The 20656-nt window shown below is 33.9% G+C and overlaps 3 protein-coding genes across 3 annotated transcripts; 1 reads left to right on the top strand and 2 right to left on the bottom strand.

The window, feature by feature from the left end:
- Positions 1–352: 352 nt before the first annotated feature.
- On the bottom strand, positions 353–2085 carry LOC121782018. The gene is made up of 5 exons (XM_042179724.1): positions 2049–2085; positions 1731–1874; positions 1024–1204; positions 817–939; positions 353–730 (listed from the first exon to the last, which is right to left on the bottom strand). The coding sequence occupies exons 3-5, from the start codon at positions 1081–1083 to the stop codon at positions 494–496; spliced, it is 420 nt and encodes a 139-aa protein (XP_042035658.1). The 5' UTR covers positions 1084–1204; positions 1731–1874; positions 2049–2085; the 3' UTR covers positions 353–493.
- Positions 2086–4408: 2323 nt separating this feature from the next.
- On the bottom strand, positions 4409–5450 carry LOC121782017 (multifunctional methyltransferase subunit TRM112 homolog A-like). The gene is made up of 2 exons (XM_042179723.1): positions 5365–5450; positions 4409–4970 (listed from the first exon to the last, which is right to left on the bottom strand). The coding sequence occupies exon 2, from the start codon at positions 4931–4933 to the stop codon at positions 4565–4567; it is 369 nt and encodes a 122-aa protein (XP_042035657.1). The 5' UTR covers positions 4934–4970; positions 5365–5450; the 3' UTR covers positions 4409–4564.
- Positions 5451–5608: 158 nt separating this feature from the next.
- On the top strand, positions 5609–10346 carry LOC121780699 (serine/threonine-protein kinase MPS1-like). Its single transcript, XM_042178328.1, has 6 exons — positions 5609–5903; positions 6364–6720; positions 6899–7932; positions 8852–9052; positions 9180–9341; positions 9540–10346. The coding sequence occupies exons 1-6, from the start codon at positions 5738–5740 to the stop codon at positions 10056–10058; spliced, it is 2439 nt and encodes an 812-aa protein (XP_042034262.1). The 5' UTR covers positions 5609–5737; the 3' UTR covers positions 10059–10346.
- The last annotated feature ends 10310 nt before the right edge of the window (positions 10347–20656 follow it).

Consider the following 20656-nt stretch of genomic DNA (forward strand, 5'->3'; position numbering starts at 1 on the left):
CACATACTGTTCGGCTGAATGTTCGCATGATCAAATTCACAAAGTTTATTAATGCATAATCTATTACGAATAATGACATTATATGCGGATATGATGCACAAAAAATTAAGGCATACTCTTTATATGACTTTATATATTTAGTGTACAATATACAAATGCATTATGTGGTATTGGCATTGCATTACGCACAAGCATTTGTGCATTATTTGGGTTATATTAAGCATTATGATAGGTAATCGGACACCTATACAGACAAATAACATAATACAAACAAGACAAATTAAAATACACCAATTATACACTAATTATGTTAAGTCATCTGAATAAACAGCATGCACATATTGTTCGGCTGAATGTTCGCAATATCAAAGTCATAAACACTATTCTCAAAAACATTGTTCAGTGTATTCAAGGTTGTAAAAATATCTAAAGTGCAAAGTCACCCAAGGAATCAATACAGTCAGTAGGCCCCCTCAACATATACCCGAAACCATCACGCACTACAACCCATAATTCTCGACCCACTGTTCGAAATTGAACTTTGCAGGTTTATCTTTCCAATACTTCGTTGCCTTAGATTGGTTTGCGGCACATCGGGTGTGTTCCTATATTTGTCGGCGAACAATGCGTGCGGTTCTGCCAGGGTGTGCTCTATAAAGTTCATCTTGCCATCCGGCACATCAAAACAAACCACATATTGATGTCTCTCACCCCAAATTGGGAAGAAGAACTACACAATGAAGAGAAGATTAAATGGTTTTGTATGCTGTCATATACAATTGATTCTCAGACACAAAAGTTTATAATCAGACTAACCATATCGTGTTTCTCCCATTTGTTGTATCCAGCTCCAAGTGCTTCCTCAAAAAGGATGGTCCAAAAAGAAGCAAATCGCCTCTCTTCATCCCACCCTGCAGGGCTGTCTATCAATGATTGTGCCTACAATTATCGTTGGAAATTCAGTTAGTTATGTTGCAGATTAAGATCCATTTGGTAATTAGAAAACACAAAAGATTCACTCACGCATGGCCTTGTGGAAAAAAAGAGTCTTGATGCTGTATCTGGTGCCTTCAGCTTCTCCATATTATTCAAGTAAGAGCACCAAGTGTCTATAATTACCGGGCTGACAGCTTTGAACGGTGCTAACGAGAGGAACTCACTCTGCACCGTTTGTTTGTAGGTGTCTTCATACACAATTGCATCCCTGCATATCAATATCAGAAGTAATGTAAAGAACATGATACATAATGCACTCCCAAATCCAAATAATGTAACTATGTACTCCTCAGTAGGTTTATTATGGTTTAGACAGAATACCAGACCGAATGGATAATATACTTCTAATCATGTGTGAGTACATAAAGCACTGTGTGAATTTCATAATGCATTAACTAAGTAAAACAATGCACATATGTTATATTCGTACGCTGTACACACTAATACTTCACATACAATACATGATACGTAATGCAAAATGTACACCAAATAATGCACAGCGTAAAACACATAATGCACAGAATACTCTACATATAGAGAATGTTTACAGACGGAATGCACGGACCAGACCTAATGATAAGCGTACGCACAGAATACTCTACATATAGAGAATGTTTACAGACAGAATGCACGGACCAGACCTAATGATAAGCGTACGTAATATAGACTGATTTTGTAAATCAACAAAGAGAATAACCATATTCACAAACTAAAGCAAAACAAATAATACAGACCAGATAGATTCATACGTCTCTGATGTGCTAAGGACCCAGAAATATAGCTCCTTGTCGTTGTTGTTGGCCTTGGCTGTAAGCCTTACAGCCCGCTCATTGAATACATTTGAACTTATGAAATCTTGGCTGTAAGCCTTGGCTGTGCTAAGGACCCAGAAATATAGCTCCACTGAATACATCTGAACTTATGAAATCTTTCGTGTTTGTAGTCACCACACCACACAATATGGATAATGCGGATTCAACATGGTTGCTAATACCCTTTCACACAAACTACAAAAAAGATATTGACTTGAATCAGTCCGATGAAAAGTTTACCTGCAGCCTCTGATACTTGAGAAAGCGGTCGTCCCCTCTTAGTCATTTTCGATCTGGCTGAAACCACAACAACATATCATGAAACCGGAATTCATGTCTATTTAACCGAACCCAAAATCACTAAACATTAAGAGAAAACCATAAACAAAGAACAACTTATTTCACTCCTTTCTGCGCCTCGGCATATTTAAAGTTTCGATTTTAACAATATGGGTCTGCAAAATCATGAAAAAAAGATGCCTACATCACTGTTGAAACATACCTATGAGAAAGGAGTCGGTGTTTATGCGCAGATGTTAACGCTGGTAGCTACTTTTCTCCAAAATTTTGGTCCACTGCTGCTGAATCTTCTGACGCGGCGATGGGGAGGGACAGATCTAGGGTTTTCGGTAGTGGAGAGAGTGGAGGGAATGGTTTGGGTTGTGTGCGTAATGAATGAGGAAAGAAGAAGAGTAGGATTGTTTCAAATCCCGTGAAAAATGCAGATACCAAAATATGGCGGTTCATCTTCGGTCAAATGTCTATATTACCCCTGTAATGTATATAGCCACCTTGTATAATGCAACACGGAATTAGATTTATAGAAACAATATGATCCGTCGATGCCCTAGATCTAACATGTAATATTAAGAAGGAAAAAAGATCTAAGAGGTGAAAAGAAGAATAAGGCTCCCCTATATATATATATATATAGATACTATATATTTATCTAACATTTTCGAGCATAACTACACACATTGATATATTTTAATTTATTTATTGTGTATGTGTATTCTAAAAACAATAATATTTATAATTAGAAAACAATTATTTGGCATAGTTATTGTATAATATGATGCAAATTATAATATATAATATGTGTACATCTATAAGACCTTTGCTTAGCTCTAACTCTGAACATCTCATTGACATATCTTGCTGCAAGACAAGAAAAAAGTTCAACATGTACACATTCAGTTATAAAAGAGATTAAATTCAGTGGATGAGCTTATACCACTTTTTCCTCTGATATTCTTAGACTTCTCTAAATAAATCCTAAGGTTATCCTCCACAAAGTATCAAAGCTTGCATTTCAACTATCAAGTAAATCCTAAGGTTATCCTCCACCCGGGCGCCTCTATTGTGAATGCCCTTAGTCCTATCTATTGTGAATGCCCTTAGTCCTAAAATTTTCAGATTATTCGTATTAAAAAGGTGTTTCATAAGATGCTCGGTCACTTCGGTATACTATTGAGTTTGCGTCATGGTGTACTTGAATCCGAGACCTATATTCTCGGGCATTATTGATTCTACCATTAGGCCAACACAAGCACAAATGATAGCTGATTGAATCGGTTTACATGGTAACAAAGCATTTAGCTTTCAAATCTGATATGAAGAATATGGATTTCAAAATTCAAATCTAACAAATCCAGTGATGATAATAAAACACAAGATTTAGGCAGTGTTGGGCGCCCCGGGGCAATGAGGGGGACCCCGGGTCGCGGGGCGATGGGGCGACGGGGCGAGAGACCCACGAATCGGGGCACCAGAATAGCCGAATGATGATTATATTTGTGTCTGTTTTATAAGTTTGTTGCTTGAATATTTATCACATCAAATAAATCTACATACATCACTACTCCATATTAAAAAAAAAAAAGATTTGACAAAAAATATAAATTTTTAAACAACATAACATAACTAAATAACTGAATTTTATTATCAAAAATAATCAAAGTCCCAAAAAAGTTGCAAAATATATAAAATTGTCTGAATGATTAATACAAAACAAACAATGCTAAAAAAAATCTTTTTCTTATTTAAAAAGTCTGAATTATCAAAAATAATTTATTAAACTATAAAATTGTGTCCATTCACTGGCATAAAAAATCATAACGTATATCACAATGTGATTTATAATTTTATCATTTTAAAAATATATTACTTAAACGATGGCTTTGTAGTCTAATAGTATATAAAAGATTCGATGTATGACAATTTTAAACAAAAATTGACAACTCAAAGTTTAATTAAATATTAAGAATAATTATAAAGAGACATTCCAATAATGAAAATGTGTCAAAAAAAATACGAAACAGCCGACGCCCCACCGTCGCTTCAGCCGCCCCAACCGCCCCGGCTCGCCCCAACCCGCCCCAGTCTCGCCCCAGCCCGCCCCATGAATATCGTTCGGCCCAGGGTGGCTGGGGCGACTACAGCAGCGCCTTGACCGCCCCACGCCCCAAGCGCGATTTTCACAACACTGGATTTAGGTGTCGAGTGGGGTATCAAACCACTTGACCCAAATACAAGATTTACTTGAACCTCGATCTATTGATTGGAAGCGAAGCGTGCGCTTCCTCATCAAGCAAGCTGACTAACAAGAACTCATTTAAAATTTCTCAACAAGCACAAAACCATTCAAATCAGATTTCATGTTTCTACAACTCTACTAGCCCTTAGATCCTAACATCGACAAATATATAACCCTAAACACGGCCGCATAGGGACACACATTCGACTAAAGGCATCAATCAAACCTCATCTTCATGAAGCAGCATATTCGGGATCCCTTTGTTGACAGGGAACTTCCGGCCAGTCTCAGGGCAAACCAACGCGCCCTCCTCAAGGTGGAGCTCGAGGAGGGCATGGTGGAACCTGTGCAGAAACTCATCCGAGTCAAGCATGGAGGGCTCAACATTGTCGGGTAGCTCAGTATACCCCAACGTCTTCGCAGCCTCCACGAGCGCCTTCCACTCCACCTTGGCAAACATGTTCCGCAAGAAGTCCGCGTTCATCTCCACCTCCTTCTCCTCCATCTTCTCCACCTCAATCCCAAGGGGGAATCCGTTGGTCACGCCTTTGATGTTCGATGATAACATATTATGAGTCAGGAGCCTCATTCTTGCTGATTTTCGGGCTTCACTCACTCAAAAATACCTAATTTCAAATCCAACCATCACTTCTACTAATTCTAATAACTGTTCAGCAATATAAATCATCATTTTATAGTAGTTAATTAAACAAATTACACAGCTTTTTGCTCATTATATCTCTTAAAACATAATCAACACAGATATACAAAACACCTATTTCAAAATCCCAACTTTTTTCAAATCAATAGTAAAAACATCTACATAAATCAGAAGAAATAATAAAAAGGTAAATGAATCAAAGCATCATCCAATCCACAGTCTCGTAATTTAAACTAAAAAGGGGGAAAATTCTCAAAATGCTTCACATCCAAAATTGATACTCCCATGTAATAGGATTGCCAGCATAAAAGGATTAAAAAGCAAAAACTAAATTGAAAATAGATGAGGGAAGTACGCACCTGGCGTATTTTAGCACACGGTGAGCTCCAAATGTCAGAAAACGCTGAAGCTGGAGAAGACGAAGAGAAGTAGAAAACCCTCTGAATATATTTGATGGCTATTTGGGCCTTGATTCATACGTAGCCCAATTTAAGTAGGTCTAAATAGTTTGGGCCTGCGCCAATTTGGAGCTCAACAGCCCAATAAATATATACAAAAATAAAAGGGAAAATTAAAATAAACCAGAAAAAGCAGAGAGCGCCATTGATCAATTTCAAAATCCTCTTCTCTTACTCACAGAGAATGAACAGTTCTTTGATGGATGCATCTCCGTGAATGTGGTTTTCTCGGCTAGTATTCGTGGAGAATCGGAAATGCTTGAGCGATTGATCGATGGAAGGGGAGCCGGAGCCGGAGCAGAGCCGTCCGATTAACCACAGCCGCTCGTTCAACGCTACCTCCACCAGCAACTCGACGTCGTCGTCCTCATCCTCGTCGCGGTCCACTCCCGGCTTCGTTCGCGATATGCAAGCCGCCTTCAAACGACACCGTCCCGTAGGTATAGTGCGTTGGTGCTACTTTGTGTGGCTAGGGCAATGGTGTTTTTAAAATCACTCATGCTGATCTCGTGTGGCTCGAATTGAATGGGGGAAAAGAGAATTTAGAGAAATTAGGAATCGAAGACGGAAGAGTTTGTAAACAAATTTGGATTATGCATTATGTTAAAAATTATAGCTCATTAGATTTTCTTTTTCGGAGATATGATCTTTAATGTGTTCTACTTCATGCTCTGACTGCGGATGTAAGTAGTGAAAGCTCTAATTTTGCTTCAAACTAGCTTTGTGATTTATGAAGATTTTTTCTAAAAAATTATCTTTAGTTGATGTCCGTTGGTACTTAATTTGGATTTTGTTACTGGTATACTGCATTTGAATTGAGAGTAAGATAAGTTTGTTGGTGTAATATCAGTATAGCTTTGTTAACGGTTTTGTATTGGATTTCTTTGCATGGATAATCAGCTGTAATGCATAGACCGGTAAGAAATGTGGTTCCTCAGCGAGAGACTCCAAAAGAATCAAGTATAAGACCACAATCAATATTGGATTCCAAAAAATGCAAAGGGGATATCCTGCAGAGTCGGAGGATGCAATCACTGCGATGTTCCAATAATGACGATGTTCCAACAACTCCACCTTCAGACAGGATTACCACAGTAGATGCACAGGATGCAAATATGAAGCTTTTCAATACCCAGAGAGATGAACCTACTAGGCCTCAGAGAGAGGAAGCTTCATTGGGACCAGGCCATGGGAATGCTCTACAAGAGATTCAGAGGAAGGTTCATTTTTCCAGCAATGCCATTGCCACATCTTGTGGTAATTATTAATCCTATTTGTTAAGTAATGCTTCAATGAGATTAAATGGATATAAATTGTCAAGAGTAACTAACTAAAAAATAGTATGTAAATGGATGTCAAGTAGTGTGTGTGTGATAAAACTAGGGGTTAGTAGCAGTTCACAATTTATAGCAGATACTGCAAATTGTCTATGCAGGGGCCGATGATCAAATGGCCACTGGAACAGGTGATTTGTTGTCTCATATGGATTCACTTGCATTGACAGAAAAGATGCTGGTTATGGATAATCAAGTGGATACATCAGCTGCTGCCAATCAGGACTGGAGAAATCATAATCTTCAAGGTATGGAAATGGAAAACAGTCTTAGGTCTGAGGGAGGTATTACTTCTGTGTTGACTGGAAGGACAATGGGTGTTCATGATCAACTCCACCAGTTTGGAAACTTTTTACAGAATGATTTGAATAATGCCATGACACAGTCTTCAGTGGTTGGATCTTCTTGTGTTACTTCAACGCTAATGAACTCAAGCTCTGCTCCTATGATTAATTCAACAACTTATTGCTCACAATCTCAAGCAGGCGGTGCTCGATTGGGCACTGGTCCAGCTGAAGAAGCTGAAGGGCAGATAAATGCAGTCCAGCCATCATGTTCTTTATCCAAGAATACTGGTGGAACTGGAGAATCAGCTCCTCAGTCAGCTGTGGCCTCACAAGCTATCAGCTCTGCTCTTGCAACAGCGACAGAAGTCAATAAATCATCTGATCCATGTAAGGAGTTGCAGACTAGTTTGCCGCATAATTATAGTATTACTAAAGATTCTTCTCTAGTAGACAACAGCAATCCAGTCAAGGGCGATGTTCCCAATGTAAAATCTCAACTTCCACCATCAGACTTACCTCCATCAGATATGAAAATGGAAAATTCCAAGTCAGAGAAACTAGAAAGTGGTGCCACGGGTAAAGCAACATCAACTTCTCGTAAGAAGGGTTATGATCCTGACTTATTTTTCAAAGTCAATGGGAAGCTCTATCAAAGACTTGGCAAGATAGGTAGTGGTGGAAGTAGTGAGGTCCATAAAGTTATATCATCAGATTGCACAATTTATGCCTTGAAGAAGATAAAACTTAAAGGCCGTGACTATGCCACTGCATTTGGATTCTGCCAAGAAATAGAGTACTTAGACAAACTGAGGGGGAAGAACAACATTATTCAGCTGGTTGATTATGAGGTACTATCTCTCTCAGATACTAGCTAAGTAGCTATGAATATCTATACTACTCGGAACTTGTACGTAATTAAAATATCAACTATAAATTTACACTTCGGACAATTTTTGCATGCTGAAAGTAAGAGCGAATAAATAACCTTGACTAGTTATGTTCCTATGGTTCTCCTTGTTTGGTGTGTGGTGAATGATAGCTTTAAAATTGTATATCTAATTACTCCCTCCGTCCGCGAATAGGAGTCCCGTTTTTCCATTTTAGTCCGTCCGCGAATAGGAGTCCTGGTTCACTTTTACCATAAATGGTAATAGGGGTCCCACCTTCCACTAACTCATTCCTCTCACATTTCATTTAAAACTAATATATACAAGTGGGACCACTATTCCACTAAGAGCATAACCATTGTTCTTCACTCCCCCAAATAAGTTTGACCCCAGTGAGGTCACAGGTGTGACACCATATTGGAAGCAGCAAATTTTTTCCTCTTTAACCTTCAAGTGGTCTGCTGTAAATGTATGGAACAAGCTTTGTATCATGACTGAAGCGGCATTAACTGATCAACAAGTTAACTCACTGTAAATAATATGCCAAAATACATCGGTATGCAAAATTAAGTCTACATGAATGCAGATGATAATTTGTTTCAGTATAATGGACTCCTGAGGGCACATGTTTGAACTGTTGCTAAGATTTCTAATCAAATTGGTGACAAAGTTGATTTGAGAAACTAAAACGCTAGTAAAAGGTCCTGTGTTAGACATAAAATGTTCTGCAAGAAGGGAAGCTTTTGCTGAAGTTTATGTGTTAAATTGAAAGTACTTGTGAAAAGTTTGTGCATATTCTCTTCTTTTTCGTGCTACTTCTTTGTTGTGACCTACTATCACATGTACAACTTACAGACTAATATCTAGTTGTATTTGTTAGGTGACAGATAAAACTTTACTAAGGGAAGTGATGCAAGGTTCAATGAGTAATAAGGAACGCAGGGTTAAAGATGATGGGTTCATATACATGGTACTTGAACATGGAGAAATTGATTTAGCTCACATGCTAGCTCAGAAATGGAAGGAACTGGATGGTTCTAATGCAACCATAGATGAGAACTGGCTCCGATTTTATTGGCAGGTCCGTCACGAAATCCGTTCACTTATTTGCTTCATTTCCTCTATACTTGCTCAAGAAACTGGCCATTGCCAAACATTAGAGCAAGATATAATTATATAAACATCTCAATTTACATACCATGGTGCAGCAAATACTTCAAGCAGTAAACACCATTCACGAGGAACGCATCGTGCATTCTGATCTAAAGCCAGCTAATTTTCTTCTGGTGAGAGGTTCCTTGAAACTAATAGATTTTGGGATCGCCAAGGCTATAATGAGTGACACAACTAACATTCAACGGGACTCACAGGTCTACTTCTGTTATTTTAAAACTTCATATTTACTTGAGATGCTAGTTACCTTCTAAAAGTAGTTTGAGCATTGGAAAAAATATCTTTAAATCCAATATGAACTTTCGAGTGTTCAGTCTGGCTATTATAACATTTATGCATTAACATTTGCATTTCGTTTATGCTTCTTCATTTCCTAAGATTATACCACTTTGCAGGTCGGGACCCTAAGTTACATGTCTCCTGAAGCATTTATGTGTAACGAGACAGATGCTAATGGAAACACAATAAAATGTGGCCGTTCTTCGGATATCTGGTCCCTTGGTTGTATCCTCTACCAAATGGTGTATGGGCGAACGCCTTTTGCAGAATACAGAACTTTCTGGGCAAAATTCAAAGTCATCACTGACCCAAATCACAAGATCATATACGAACCTCTCCCAAACCCATGGCTTCTGGATCTCATGAAGAAATGTCTTGCATGGGACCGGAATGAGCGTTGGAGGATCCCTCAACTACTCCAACACCCTTTTCTCGTTCCTCCAGTTCCACCTAAATCACCTAGCCCTCCTGACCAACTTTGTACATTGCTTCAACTAATTGCTGAATCAACCGTAGACGATCAAAAGGGTGAGCTGCTATGCTCTCAACTCCAGGGCATGCTAACGGACCCAAGAACGTCTGTATCAAGAGACCAGTTGCGTAAGTTTCTGTTCACTCTCAACCGTTTGGTTTGAGCTTCGGGAACAGTTAGCTAGCCAGTGAAGAAACTTACATGCCGGATCAATGTCTCATTTTCTTCAAATGATTGAGTTGTTTATCTCCGTGACAATTTTATTGTTGTTTAGGTTCCCATCTGGTCAAGCTTTCAGATTTTTTTTTATGCTGATTTGGAGATCATGCCATATGTGGAAAGTGTTTCGTTTGTAAAATATAGCTATAGATTTTTGTAAACAAAATTGTCTGTAAAGACACATGTCACCACCACCACCATCATCAGAAGTAAGCTATCCTTTCATGTTGTAGTTGTAGTTGTAGTTGTAGTTGTAGTTGTAGTTGCAGCTGCTATCATATATTCCCTCCGTCCCATTAAATATGCAACATTTGAGAATTGGCATGGGATTTTATGTAGTGTTATTTTGTGAGTTAATGAAGAGAGAGTAAAGTAAGAGAGATAAAAAAAAGTAGAGGTAGAGTTTTCCATTTTAGAAAATGTTTCATTTTTAATGGGACAATCTAAAAAGGAAAACGTTTCATTTTTAATGGGACTCAGGGAGTATATTTTGTTGGATTTTGCAAATTTTGTTGAACAACTTTTTGAACAGAATTGGACTTGCCAATTTTATCAGTTGAGTCTTTGATGTCATCTGCCCTGAGTTGGAATCCCGCTAAACAGAGAAGTAGGAAGATGAACTGTATAACTAAAAAGTTTGGGGTAAATACATGACTAACAAAATGCTTTACCTTTTGTTTCATATTAGTATAAAAGGTTTGAAGTTTATATAAATCATACAAAAAGTTTCATACGTGTTTAAATATAGTACATTTCGTTATATGTGTTTAAACGGCGTTAACTTTTTACTTATGTGGCGCACAAACCATAAAACAATGGTGACACTTTTTGTACAATTATGAAACAATCATAAATTTTTTTGTACCAATATGAAACAATGATGAAACATTTTGTACACATAGACAAATAGTTAACGGCGTTTAAACACATATAACAGAATGTTCTAAATTGCAACACGTATAAAACTTTTTGTATGATTTATGTAAACTTTAAACTTTTTGTACTAATATAAAACAAAGGTGAAATATTATGTATGAGAAATGTATTTACCCAAAAAGTTCTTGTTCAATCATTATATATTGATGAGAGAAAGATATAGTAGTAGTTTTTTATTACCTCTATCCATTAAAATAAGTCATGGTAGTAGTACTAGTGTTTTATTACCTCTTCATATAAATAAGTAATGAATTTTCTCAGGTTGTCTATCAAAACTAGTTTCTATTTATTTATGATAAGTTCTTTATATTAAATTTCTATATACCCGATAGATATAATGAACATAGTGAATAGAAGTGAAATAACATAGTGTCAATCATAAAAATAGAAAAGGGCCTTTTATAATTAAAAGAATATTAATAAAAGATCGCTGCCCTCTCTTTTATCTTACATTGTGATGGCAAGGATAGTTACGCATCTTATACGTTGATTATCCAAAAATTACATTATCAATTACTTAATCAGCATGTAAAATTATAGTTGGTATGTTGATATTCTTTTTCTGGTAATTACTAAGAATATGAACAGGGAAGTGACTATTTCTCTCACTGATTTATAGGCAACTCAATAGGTGGGATATGCACCTCAATAGATGGGACAATTGGCCTAAAGATTTAAGGCTACTCCATACCCAAAGGCATGGATCGATCATTTGACCATTTGGTTAAAGATGGATGAATCTCATGTCACTCGACTACACCCTTTGGATTATCATGTTAATATTCTGATACCCATTTAACTTTTTGCATTATAATTTATTCTCAAGAATAAAACAATGAGTATTAAATGGCAATTGCTAAACAGAATATTTTTAAATAAACACCCAAATGATGGAACAAAATTGACCTTTTATTCTTAAATTTCCTCTGGTTCGCGGTCCAGCCCATTTCAATTGATCCGTTAGTAACTAGACCTGTCCAAGGTTTACCGAACCAGTGGTTAAAATCAAAATCGTAACTGCCGGTTACGGTTCCGAACCGAAACCGTGAGAATTAACCCGAATCGAAACCGACGATTTTTGAATCGTGGTTCGGTTCAGGTTCAAAAAATTTCGAACCAAAACCGTGCCGGAATCGCGAAAAATCGTCGAAAAACCGTGAAACCAAGCCGGAACCGAAAAACCAGCGGTTCGAAACCGTAAAAAACCGGCGGAAAACCGCTGGTTCGGAACCGAAACAAAAACTGGCGGTTTTGGAACCGAAGCCGTAACCGCAAAACACCCTCGCGGTTCGGTTCTGGAACCGTGGGCACCTCTATTAGTAACTAGGCCAGATGCATTGGCCCGTTTTGACGGTTAAATATGCATACTTTGAAACTTACATACAATTTCCCGCATTATAATGAAACTGAAAAAATCCTGAAAATCCCTGAAAAATCAGAGAAATTGTTTTCTCCGCCTGAGTACCAGTCTTCCTATCCCATCGGCTTCTCGCCGAAGAATCTCCGGTTATCATCAAAGTATAAGTGTATAACTCAACTCAACTCAACAACTTCTGTGACAGTGTTTGCGTGTATGAAGTGAAGAGCAGGCTAATTTCATTCTTTAGCTAATTTATCGTTTCAGAAATGGAGTCCGAATCGTCTATGGACCTATGGGCTTATGGGCTTGCATCTCTGCGTCGAAAAGAGATGTCTCCCTAGTCCCTACTATAGAATGGATGGAGTATACTGTATATATTAGTTGCACCATAAACTTTAGGCCTATGGGCTTGCATCTTATGTGGCATCAATTATTTAAAGTCCAACTATAATATCAAAGCCCAATATCCTAATCTAGTCCATTTATCTTTCATCGACTGACACACTATGTAACACTATCCAGTAGTAAACATAAAGAGAAGAACAATGATGTATTATCACATGTGTGGGTGTGTTGGTGCTCTAACTTGCTAAGTTTTTAATGCAATTTTGAGCTATGTCATTCATTGTCGTTTGCATTTATGTGTTGTTTTTCTCCTCTAACTTTGCTACCCACGTGCTACAGTTTTGATTTCTTTCAAGAACTGGTTAGAATGAAATTGGTTTGAACAAGCTTTCATTCCAACTTTAATGGAAAAAAGAGGTCATCACCATCTTTTTCTTTTACATTTTTTTATTTTTTTCTTTGCTTTTCTACATGCCTCAATTATTGTGGTCAAACTTAATCATTTTACTCAGTTTTGGCATGATTAAATTCATAGGTTAGCCTGCCTTTTTTGATGTAATAAAAGACAAGGGTAAGAGTGATAAGTTGGAAGTAGAAACGAAAAATATGTGGTATTACTAGCATTTTGTCTTTCTGTGTTGTGTTGATCTTTCGCTACTTGTTAGCGGTAGTCTTTGTTTGCTTTTTTTTATCTGATGTAATATATGTTTGTCGTTTTTCTGACTTTGAGCATTTTTACTTATAGAAAAATTCAAGTTCACTATAACTTTTGTTTATTGGATAAAAGAAAAGGATACAATTTAAATAGAATAACAATGGGTGTCTGTGGGCTACCAAATATGCCATGAGTCATGAGAGATGGGCTGCTGCCGAAATGTTTGGAGCAAATTGAATTAAATGTCGGAAATTATTTGTTCAATTAAATAGAGTAAAACTTAATCCTATTCGATCCAGTGATAATGCTATTTTAATACGTTCATATGATTCATATATATTTATATATTTCATCCGTCCCATAAAATATGAGCACTTTTTTTCATTTTCGTCCGTTCCATAAAAATATGAGTATTTCGAAGGTTGTCTTCAACTCATTACTCATATACTCCACATGCTATGCATTTATTTAACATTATAGAAAAAATGAACAAATTGAATTTTAGTTTTTATGTTATATGTAAAATAATACTCCCTCCGTCCCCAAAGAATATGCACTTTGGGTTCGGCACGGGTTTTAATGCAAAATTGAGAAAGTAAGAGAGATGTAGAGAGAAAAAATAATTAAAATATTGTTATTGGAGAATGGGTCTCACCTCATTAGAGTGAAAAGAGTTTCTAAAATTGGAAAGTGCATATTCTTGTGGGACAGACTAAAAAGGAAATAGTGTATATTCTTGTGGGACGGAGGGAGTAATATTAATAATTTTTAAAGTCTTAACAAAAATGGTAATTTTAACAAATTGAAGTATAATTTAAAAAAACTAATAGCCAAAATAAAATAAAATAATATAGACTAAACAAAAATGGTGACTTTAACAAATTGAAAATCAAATTAATGTCATTAATTTTATAAAAGTCATTAAATATGAAAAATAGTACTGTAATTATTTTTTATATTTTAAAAATGCAAATAAATTGAACAAATCTATTTTTTGTTTTATATTATATGTAAACTAATAATATAAATAATTTTTAAGATACTAAAATTAAATTAAATATATATAAAAATAATTATAATATAAATTAAACAAAAATGGTGCTCTATCCTAAGATTGCGTGATAAATAATGTGGAGCATAAATCTTAAGCTAAATAGTGATTGTAATGCATATCTTAGAAGGGTAGTGATTTAGAGACATAATGTCTCTATGACATAATGCCCATATGTCACTTTGCCATAACTATATTTTATATTGTGACTAATCTACCCTAATATCATATTAAATGGATATATATCTAGTTAAGGAAAATTGTATCAAATTAAATACATTTATTAGAGATAAACGTGAATCATGCATTAAAGTTATAAATGGATTTCAAAAAAATCATATGTATATATATACTTATGTCATGCTAATTTAATACTTATTTAAAAAATATTAATTCAGATTATAAATTTATCATTATAGTAGTATTAATTAACACACTATATAACTAAAATGTTATATTTAATTATAAAATAATTTGATAACTTAATATAGTACTACTATTCTTTTATATCTTGTTCTTTTTTTTAAAATATTCTAAATATACAACAATGAAATAATTTATTTTAATATATGAAAAAAATAAAAATTAAAACATTTTTCTTCTTCAAATTTGAATTTTATAATAAAATAATATAGTTATTATGATGAAGAATTTTTTGCGTTATCTTATTTTTTGTGTTATTTTCTATAGCTTTTGTTACAGGGGAGACTTTCTTAAGTTGCAAACTCTGATAACTTATGAATGCAGTGAATTAAAAATGTCAATACAGTGACATTAAAATGACAATAAATAATTTTGTTGACATTTCAATATACTGTGTTGATATTTTAATGTCACTGTGTTGATATTTTCAAGAAAAGTTATTGTTTTTGAATAAAATTTATTATTTTAAAAGGATCAATAATAGGTTTCTATTTAACATGTGATGACTCAAATCCTTTGGTCTATTGGATAGATAGAGAGCTTGTTATTTACCATACTTCACCATAGAATAAAGAGTATTGTTATTGGGAATAAAATTTACATTTACTATGAAAAATTAGTGTTTAATACTATATAAATTTACTAATTTAGTTTGTTGCAAATAAAAGTTATTTATTGCAGAAAAAAGTTATTTATTTTTGCTATTTGACAAGAGATTGTAATTGTTAAAAATATAATCATTTTAATTAATAAAATATTAAATCAATAAAAGCATTATTGTAACAAATACTACCTCCGTCCCACAAGAATATACACTATTTCCTTTTTAGTCATTCCCACAACAATATGCACTTTCTAATTTTGGAAAGTCATTTCTCTCTAATGAGGTGGAACTCATTCTCTACTAACAATACTTTAATTACTTTTTTTCTCTACATCGCTCTTACTTTATCAATTTTACATTAAAACTCGTGTCGACCCCAAAGTGCATATTCTTTGGGGACGGATGGAGTAATAGTTATAGTTCTAGTTAAATGAAATTATTGTTCCAATAAATAAAATTTATTATTCTTATGAATAACATTTATTATCCTTGTAAATAAAAGTTAATGTTTTGGGAATAAAAGTTACTGTTATTGCAAATAAAAGTTACTATTTTGAAAATAAAGTTACTATTCTCATAAATAAATAATTTTGTTCTAATGAATAAAAAGTTAGTAGTATTAATTTTGTGAAGAGACAAAGCAAAGTGAATTAATCAAATGCATATTTTAATTTGTATGTGATAAAATGATATAAATAAATTTTTTATTGTTATAGAAAATTAGAAATGAGCAAATTGGAAAAGAGATAAGTTGTTGATGTAAAACTATACTTGGAGAAAAAGAAAATGAGAATTCATTGATGGAGAATTATAATGTGAGAAAAAAGAGAGAATTTATTGATAGACTTATAATTAGAGAAGAGGAGAGAAAACTTAATAAAAAAATGAATTAAAATCTTTGAAATTTAATTAATTGTTAGGCACAAATCTCATTAAGACACCCACCTTCCTTAATTGAAGTCATACATACCTTTTATACCCTTAAGGGTAAAATAGTATACATGTAAAGCATTAATTTAATAATAAACACAATATAATACAAAATTACTACTTTAACCTCATTATGTCTTAGACATTATGTCTCCAAAACATTTTTCATCTTAGAAATAATATTGAATGGGGGTTAAATTAATTAACTAATCGTTACAAGATATAGTACTACTAGAATTTAAATGCAGTCAAATATGGCGGTTATATTTAACAATATTATAAATACTCGCATTCTTTCTCCAAATTTGAAACTTAGCAAATAAACTCAAAGGATTATTTTTATCATATTTACATACTGGTCCAATTCTTTGAACCCAAGGAAGTCCAATTTCAAGAACTAACCAGTATTTAATATCAATGATTATCGTTAATCATGTCTATGCGGGAAAAAATCTTGAGTTGGACTGCTGATTCGGACTTCAGACCTTGTAAGATCAGATACAGTAAAGAAGGTCGTATCTGGTGTCGCAAGGCTGAGGCGACGCCGCGATACAAAAGATGAAACCAAAGTGCACTTTATTTCCGAATGATTGGGGTGGAGCTCCAAATGTCGGCGATAGACTTATAAGTCCCATCGAACTTAATTTACTATCGAGTTGGCGGGATTTCTGTACGTTCCATTGCAACGTCGTATGAACATCGATCCCATCTAGATCCGCTATTAATTATAGACTATTTCATGATTGCAATTTATATTTAGAAAATTCATCTACTTGTATCCAACCTAAATCAAAAATGGAAAATGCAAAGTTTGAAAAATCAAAAATGGAAAATTCATCTACTTGTATTCACAAAAAAATGTTAGAACTATTTTACTAGTTGGTAACATTCTCGAAAAATCTAGCAAGATCTAAAGAAATGGAAAATGCAAAGTTTGAAAAATCGTGTTAAAGCTCTTGACTTCCATGCATTGTAGTCAAAGACCCTATTTGTCGAATTGATAAAAGAAAAGAAATTCAAGCTTTGCATTCTAATCAAATCAATATTGAAATCATGGGTAATTTGGTAGATATAAATCTCCTCCATTTTTATTCACTCAGCCTCTATAACATCACATGCTTAGCCACGTTTGTGGACCCTTTTCAAATTAATGTCTTTCACGTTATTATTTGTTACGTTTCAATAAATAATGTGACTCCTTATTCGGTTTAATCACGTCAATTTTTAAGAAAATGACATTTGCTAGTTTCTTCATAGAAAGAAAATTATTACTATTAAAAATTAAGGTTGTGCATTTGGTGACATCCATCACAAAGTTTTATATTGTTCCTAATTTTAATTTAATATTCCAATTTAAAAAATTGTATATGTCAAATGTCTTCTAGTTTTAGACCGAAATTAAAACTATTATCCTATATGAAAAAGGTAAACAATTAAACGATGCAGAACATAATTCTTGACTTCTTATTGAGACGTGATTATTTATGTCGAATTTCCTACCAACTTAGGCCAAATTGTCAAATTAAATAATTAGATAAAACCAACGTTGTAAACAAAAATAATTGGCGTTTCACAAATAAGTACGTATTCTGAATAATTCTACAAAATTCAATGGCGCAATCAACAATTTTGGATGAATATTTGTCGTTTGAGAAACAGTGCTATCGAATTTGAAGAGAAATATGATTACAATATTTTACTACTATTTGGCATATACATGGATATTCCACAGCATCTAATTTTGTTTCGACTAGGTAGCTTCGTCATTTTCGGTAAAAATAAAATGTAAATTTTTATTTTATTTGTTTATAACTTTAATGTATACTTTGTTGGTACTCTAAAAATAAGCAGTATGATAGTGTGTGTCATAAATATTACTACTAACAAAAGATGTAAGTGTACTATGTTTGAAAAAAATCAAACTTAAATACAATATTAGTAATAATTAAAAAAATATATTGACTATATAGAAAACGGTAGTTTCGTCACTTTCATTCATATTTTTAACACCCGTGTCAATTCAAAGTGAAATCTTACTCACTTAATGGAAATTATTCCAGCTTCCAAGATAAAAATTTCTCAAATCAATTAATACGAAAATGAACTTCTCAAAGTGATATCGATATCTCAATTCTTGTTATCCAAATCACCAATAGCTTTCACATGAACACCTTTGTCATTAGGTACCAGCGACATCATTTTTCACTATATTCGACTCTATAAACTGCGATCCATCCTTTGCAAGATTAGAACCTCTATCCCCTTAAAATCATTTTTCACTCTATCCGACTCTACAAATTGTGATCCATCCTAAATAAGTTCCAATTGTGTGTGCATTTTTTGTTTGTGTGAAGCGTGTATTTTGCGTTAGTATTTGCAATGTGTGCTATGTGTGTATATTTATTTACCGTGCATGTATTTTGACTGGTCCAAAACTAATAAAATAAATAAATTCCAATCACGTGCAATAACCAAAATCACCAAATTTCAACAACTATAGTTTCATTTAATTTCTCAAATCCACAAAGAGAGCTTTCCAAAATCACCAAATTTCAAATTACCAAAATAAGATGTATAGATAAGTGTGACAGCAGAATTGCCGTACAAAACCAGCTGGAACTAAACTATGTACTACCAATAAATAATCAAATATATAATAAAATTCACATAATTCGATAGATTTGGATACTAATTAATGTCGTTACCACCAAATATTCCCCAAAACGTATTGTTAGATTGCAATTGTCTTCACACAACACGGCATTGCCACAGTGTGATTTCTCTCTTTACAGGTTGTCTGAATTTCATCTTTGCACGACAGCATGTTATGCTTAACTACTTTACCATAAATTAAATATTGTTTTGTAATAAAAAGAAATAAATTTGGTTGATTTGTAGTTTATGTATTAAATGGGAGATGAAAAGCAAGAATCTGTTGCAATCTTCTTTAATTGCCCCCAAAAAAGGTGCAATTGAAATGGTGAGAGAGGTGTTGAATGAGTGAGGTAAGAAACAGCTTTTAGTAATTAAAAGACAAAAAAATGCTAAATTAATACATTGGTATTCAAAGAAGAAATATTCTGATAATGTGCACTCTTTTGATAATTGTTAAATTTGCTATGTTTCAGTAATATCACGAGTTCACAATTCTAATTTTTAGTACTATCAAAATATATGGGGTCAATTTAATCCCACCGTCGTCGGCCGATGAGAAAATAAAAATTCTCCTAAATTCGGTTTTTGGTGTTGTCGTACATCCCGCGATGCGATAGCTCCGAGTTATTTTCTGGAGTTGGGATTCACTTCTGCTATTCATCGTCATCTATTGCTGACCCATTGCATTTGGCTTCTGACATCGACGACGACCTTCTTCACTGTGTCTTACTCCATAGATGTTTTGTGTTATATCCAAAATGTTAATTGTAAATTTGTAGGGTTAAAAAATTTAAGAGCACTTCATTCTACACACATTCACATTCTCCTTTTTTCAATAATTTTTAATTTTAATACTTATTTATATTTTTTTCAAAACCATTCACTAATTTCCATCTTTCTTGTTAAGAAAATCGGATTTTAGAATTTAGCAGTAGTATTATTTATTTTTATCGATAAATAAATACAAATTGAAAAGTTATAGTATCACATTAGACTTGGACTCGATGATTTTAAACTCTTATTAATTTTCTTAGTTAAGGAAGCAGTTGGCTTTTCAACATCCATTTTTAATATCCAAGATAGAAATATTGGTATTTGTTTACTAAAAGTTTGGTAAATGACACTATTGCATAAATGGACACATTCAATATTCAACATTGAGGCCAATAGCTAATGCGGTAAAGATTAATCTCCCCTCATTATTATTGGATTAGAGTCGTTAATCAATTTTATAAAGGGAATGCCAATTCTCTGCATTTTTCATTTATTTTAGGAACCGAAGGAGTATAACTTTCATATCAAGTAAGCACTAATATGTACTCCTATATTCCAGATTATAAACATTCATTTCATAACTTATAAATTCATCCACGACGTCAAATAGCAAATCATAATGTTCATGTGTTATGTTAGTTAATTTTTTATATCTTATCATAAACACTAACAACTATCAAATCATGTGTACCATATTTTAACTACCCATGATCTAACTACCCATCAAATAAAAAAGTTTAAAGGTGACATAAATCATACAAAAAAATTTATTTAGTGTTTCAATTTAGTCTGTTATATGTGTTTAAACA

The sequence above is a fragment of the Salvia splendens genome, chromosome 20 (genome assembly GCF_004379255.2).
Source record: "Salvia splendens isolate huo1 chromosome 20, SspV2, whole genome shotgun sequence".
Taxonomy (NCBI): Eukaryota; Viridiplantae; Streptophyta; class Magnoliopsida; order Lamiales; family Lamiaceae; genus Salvia; species Salvia splendens.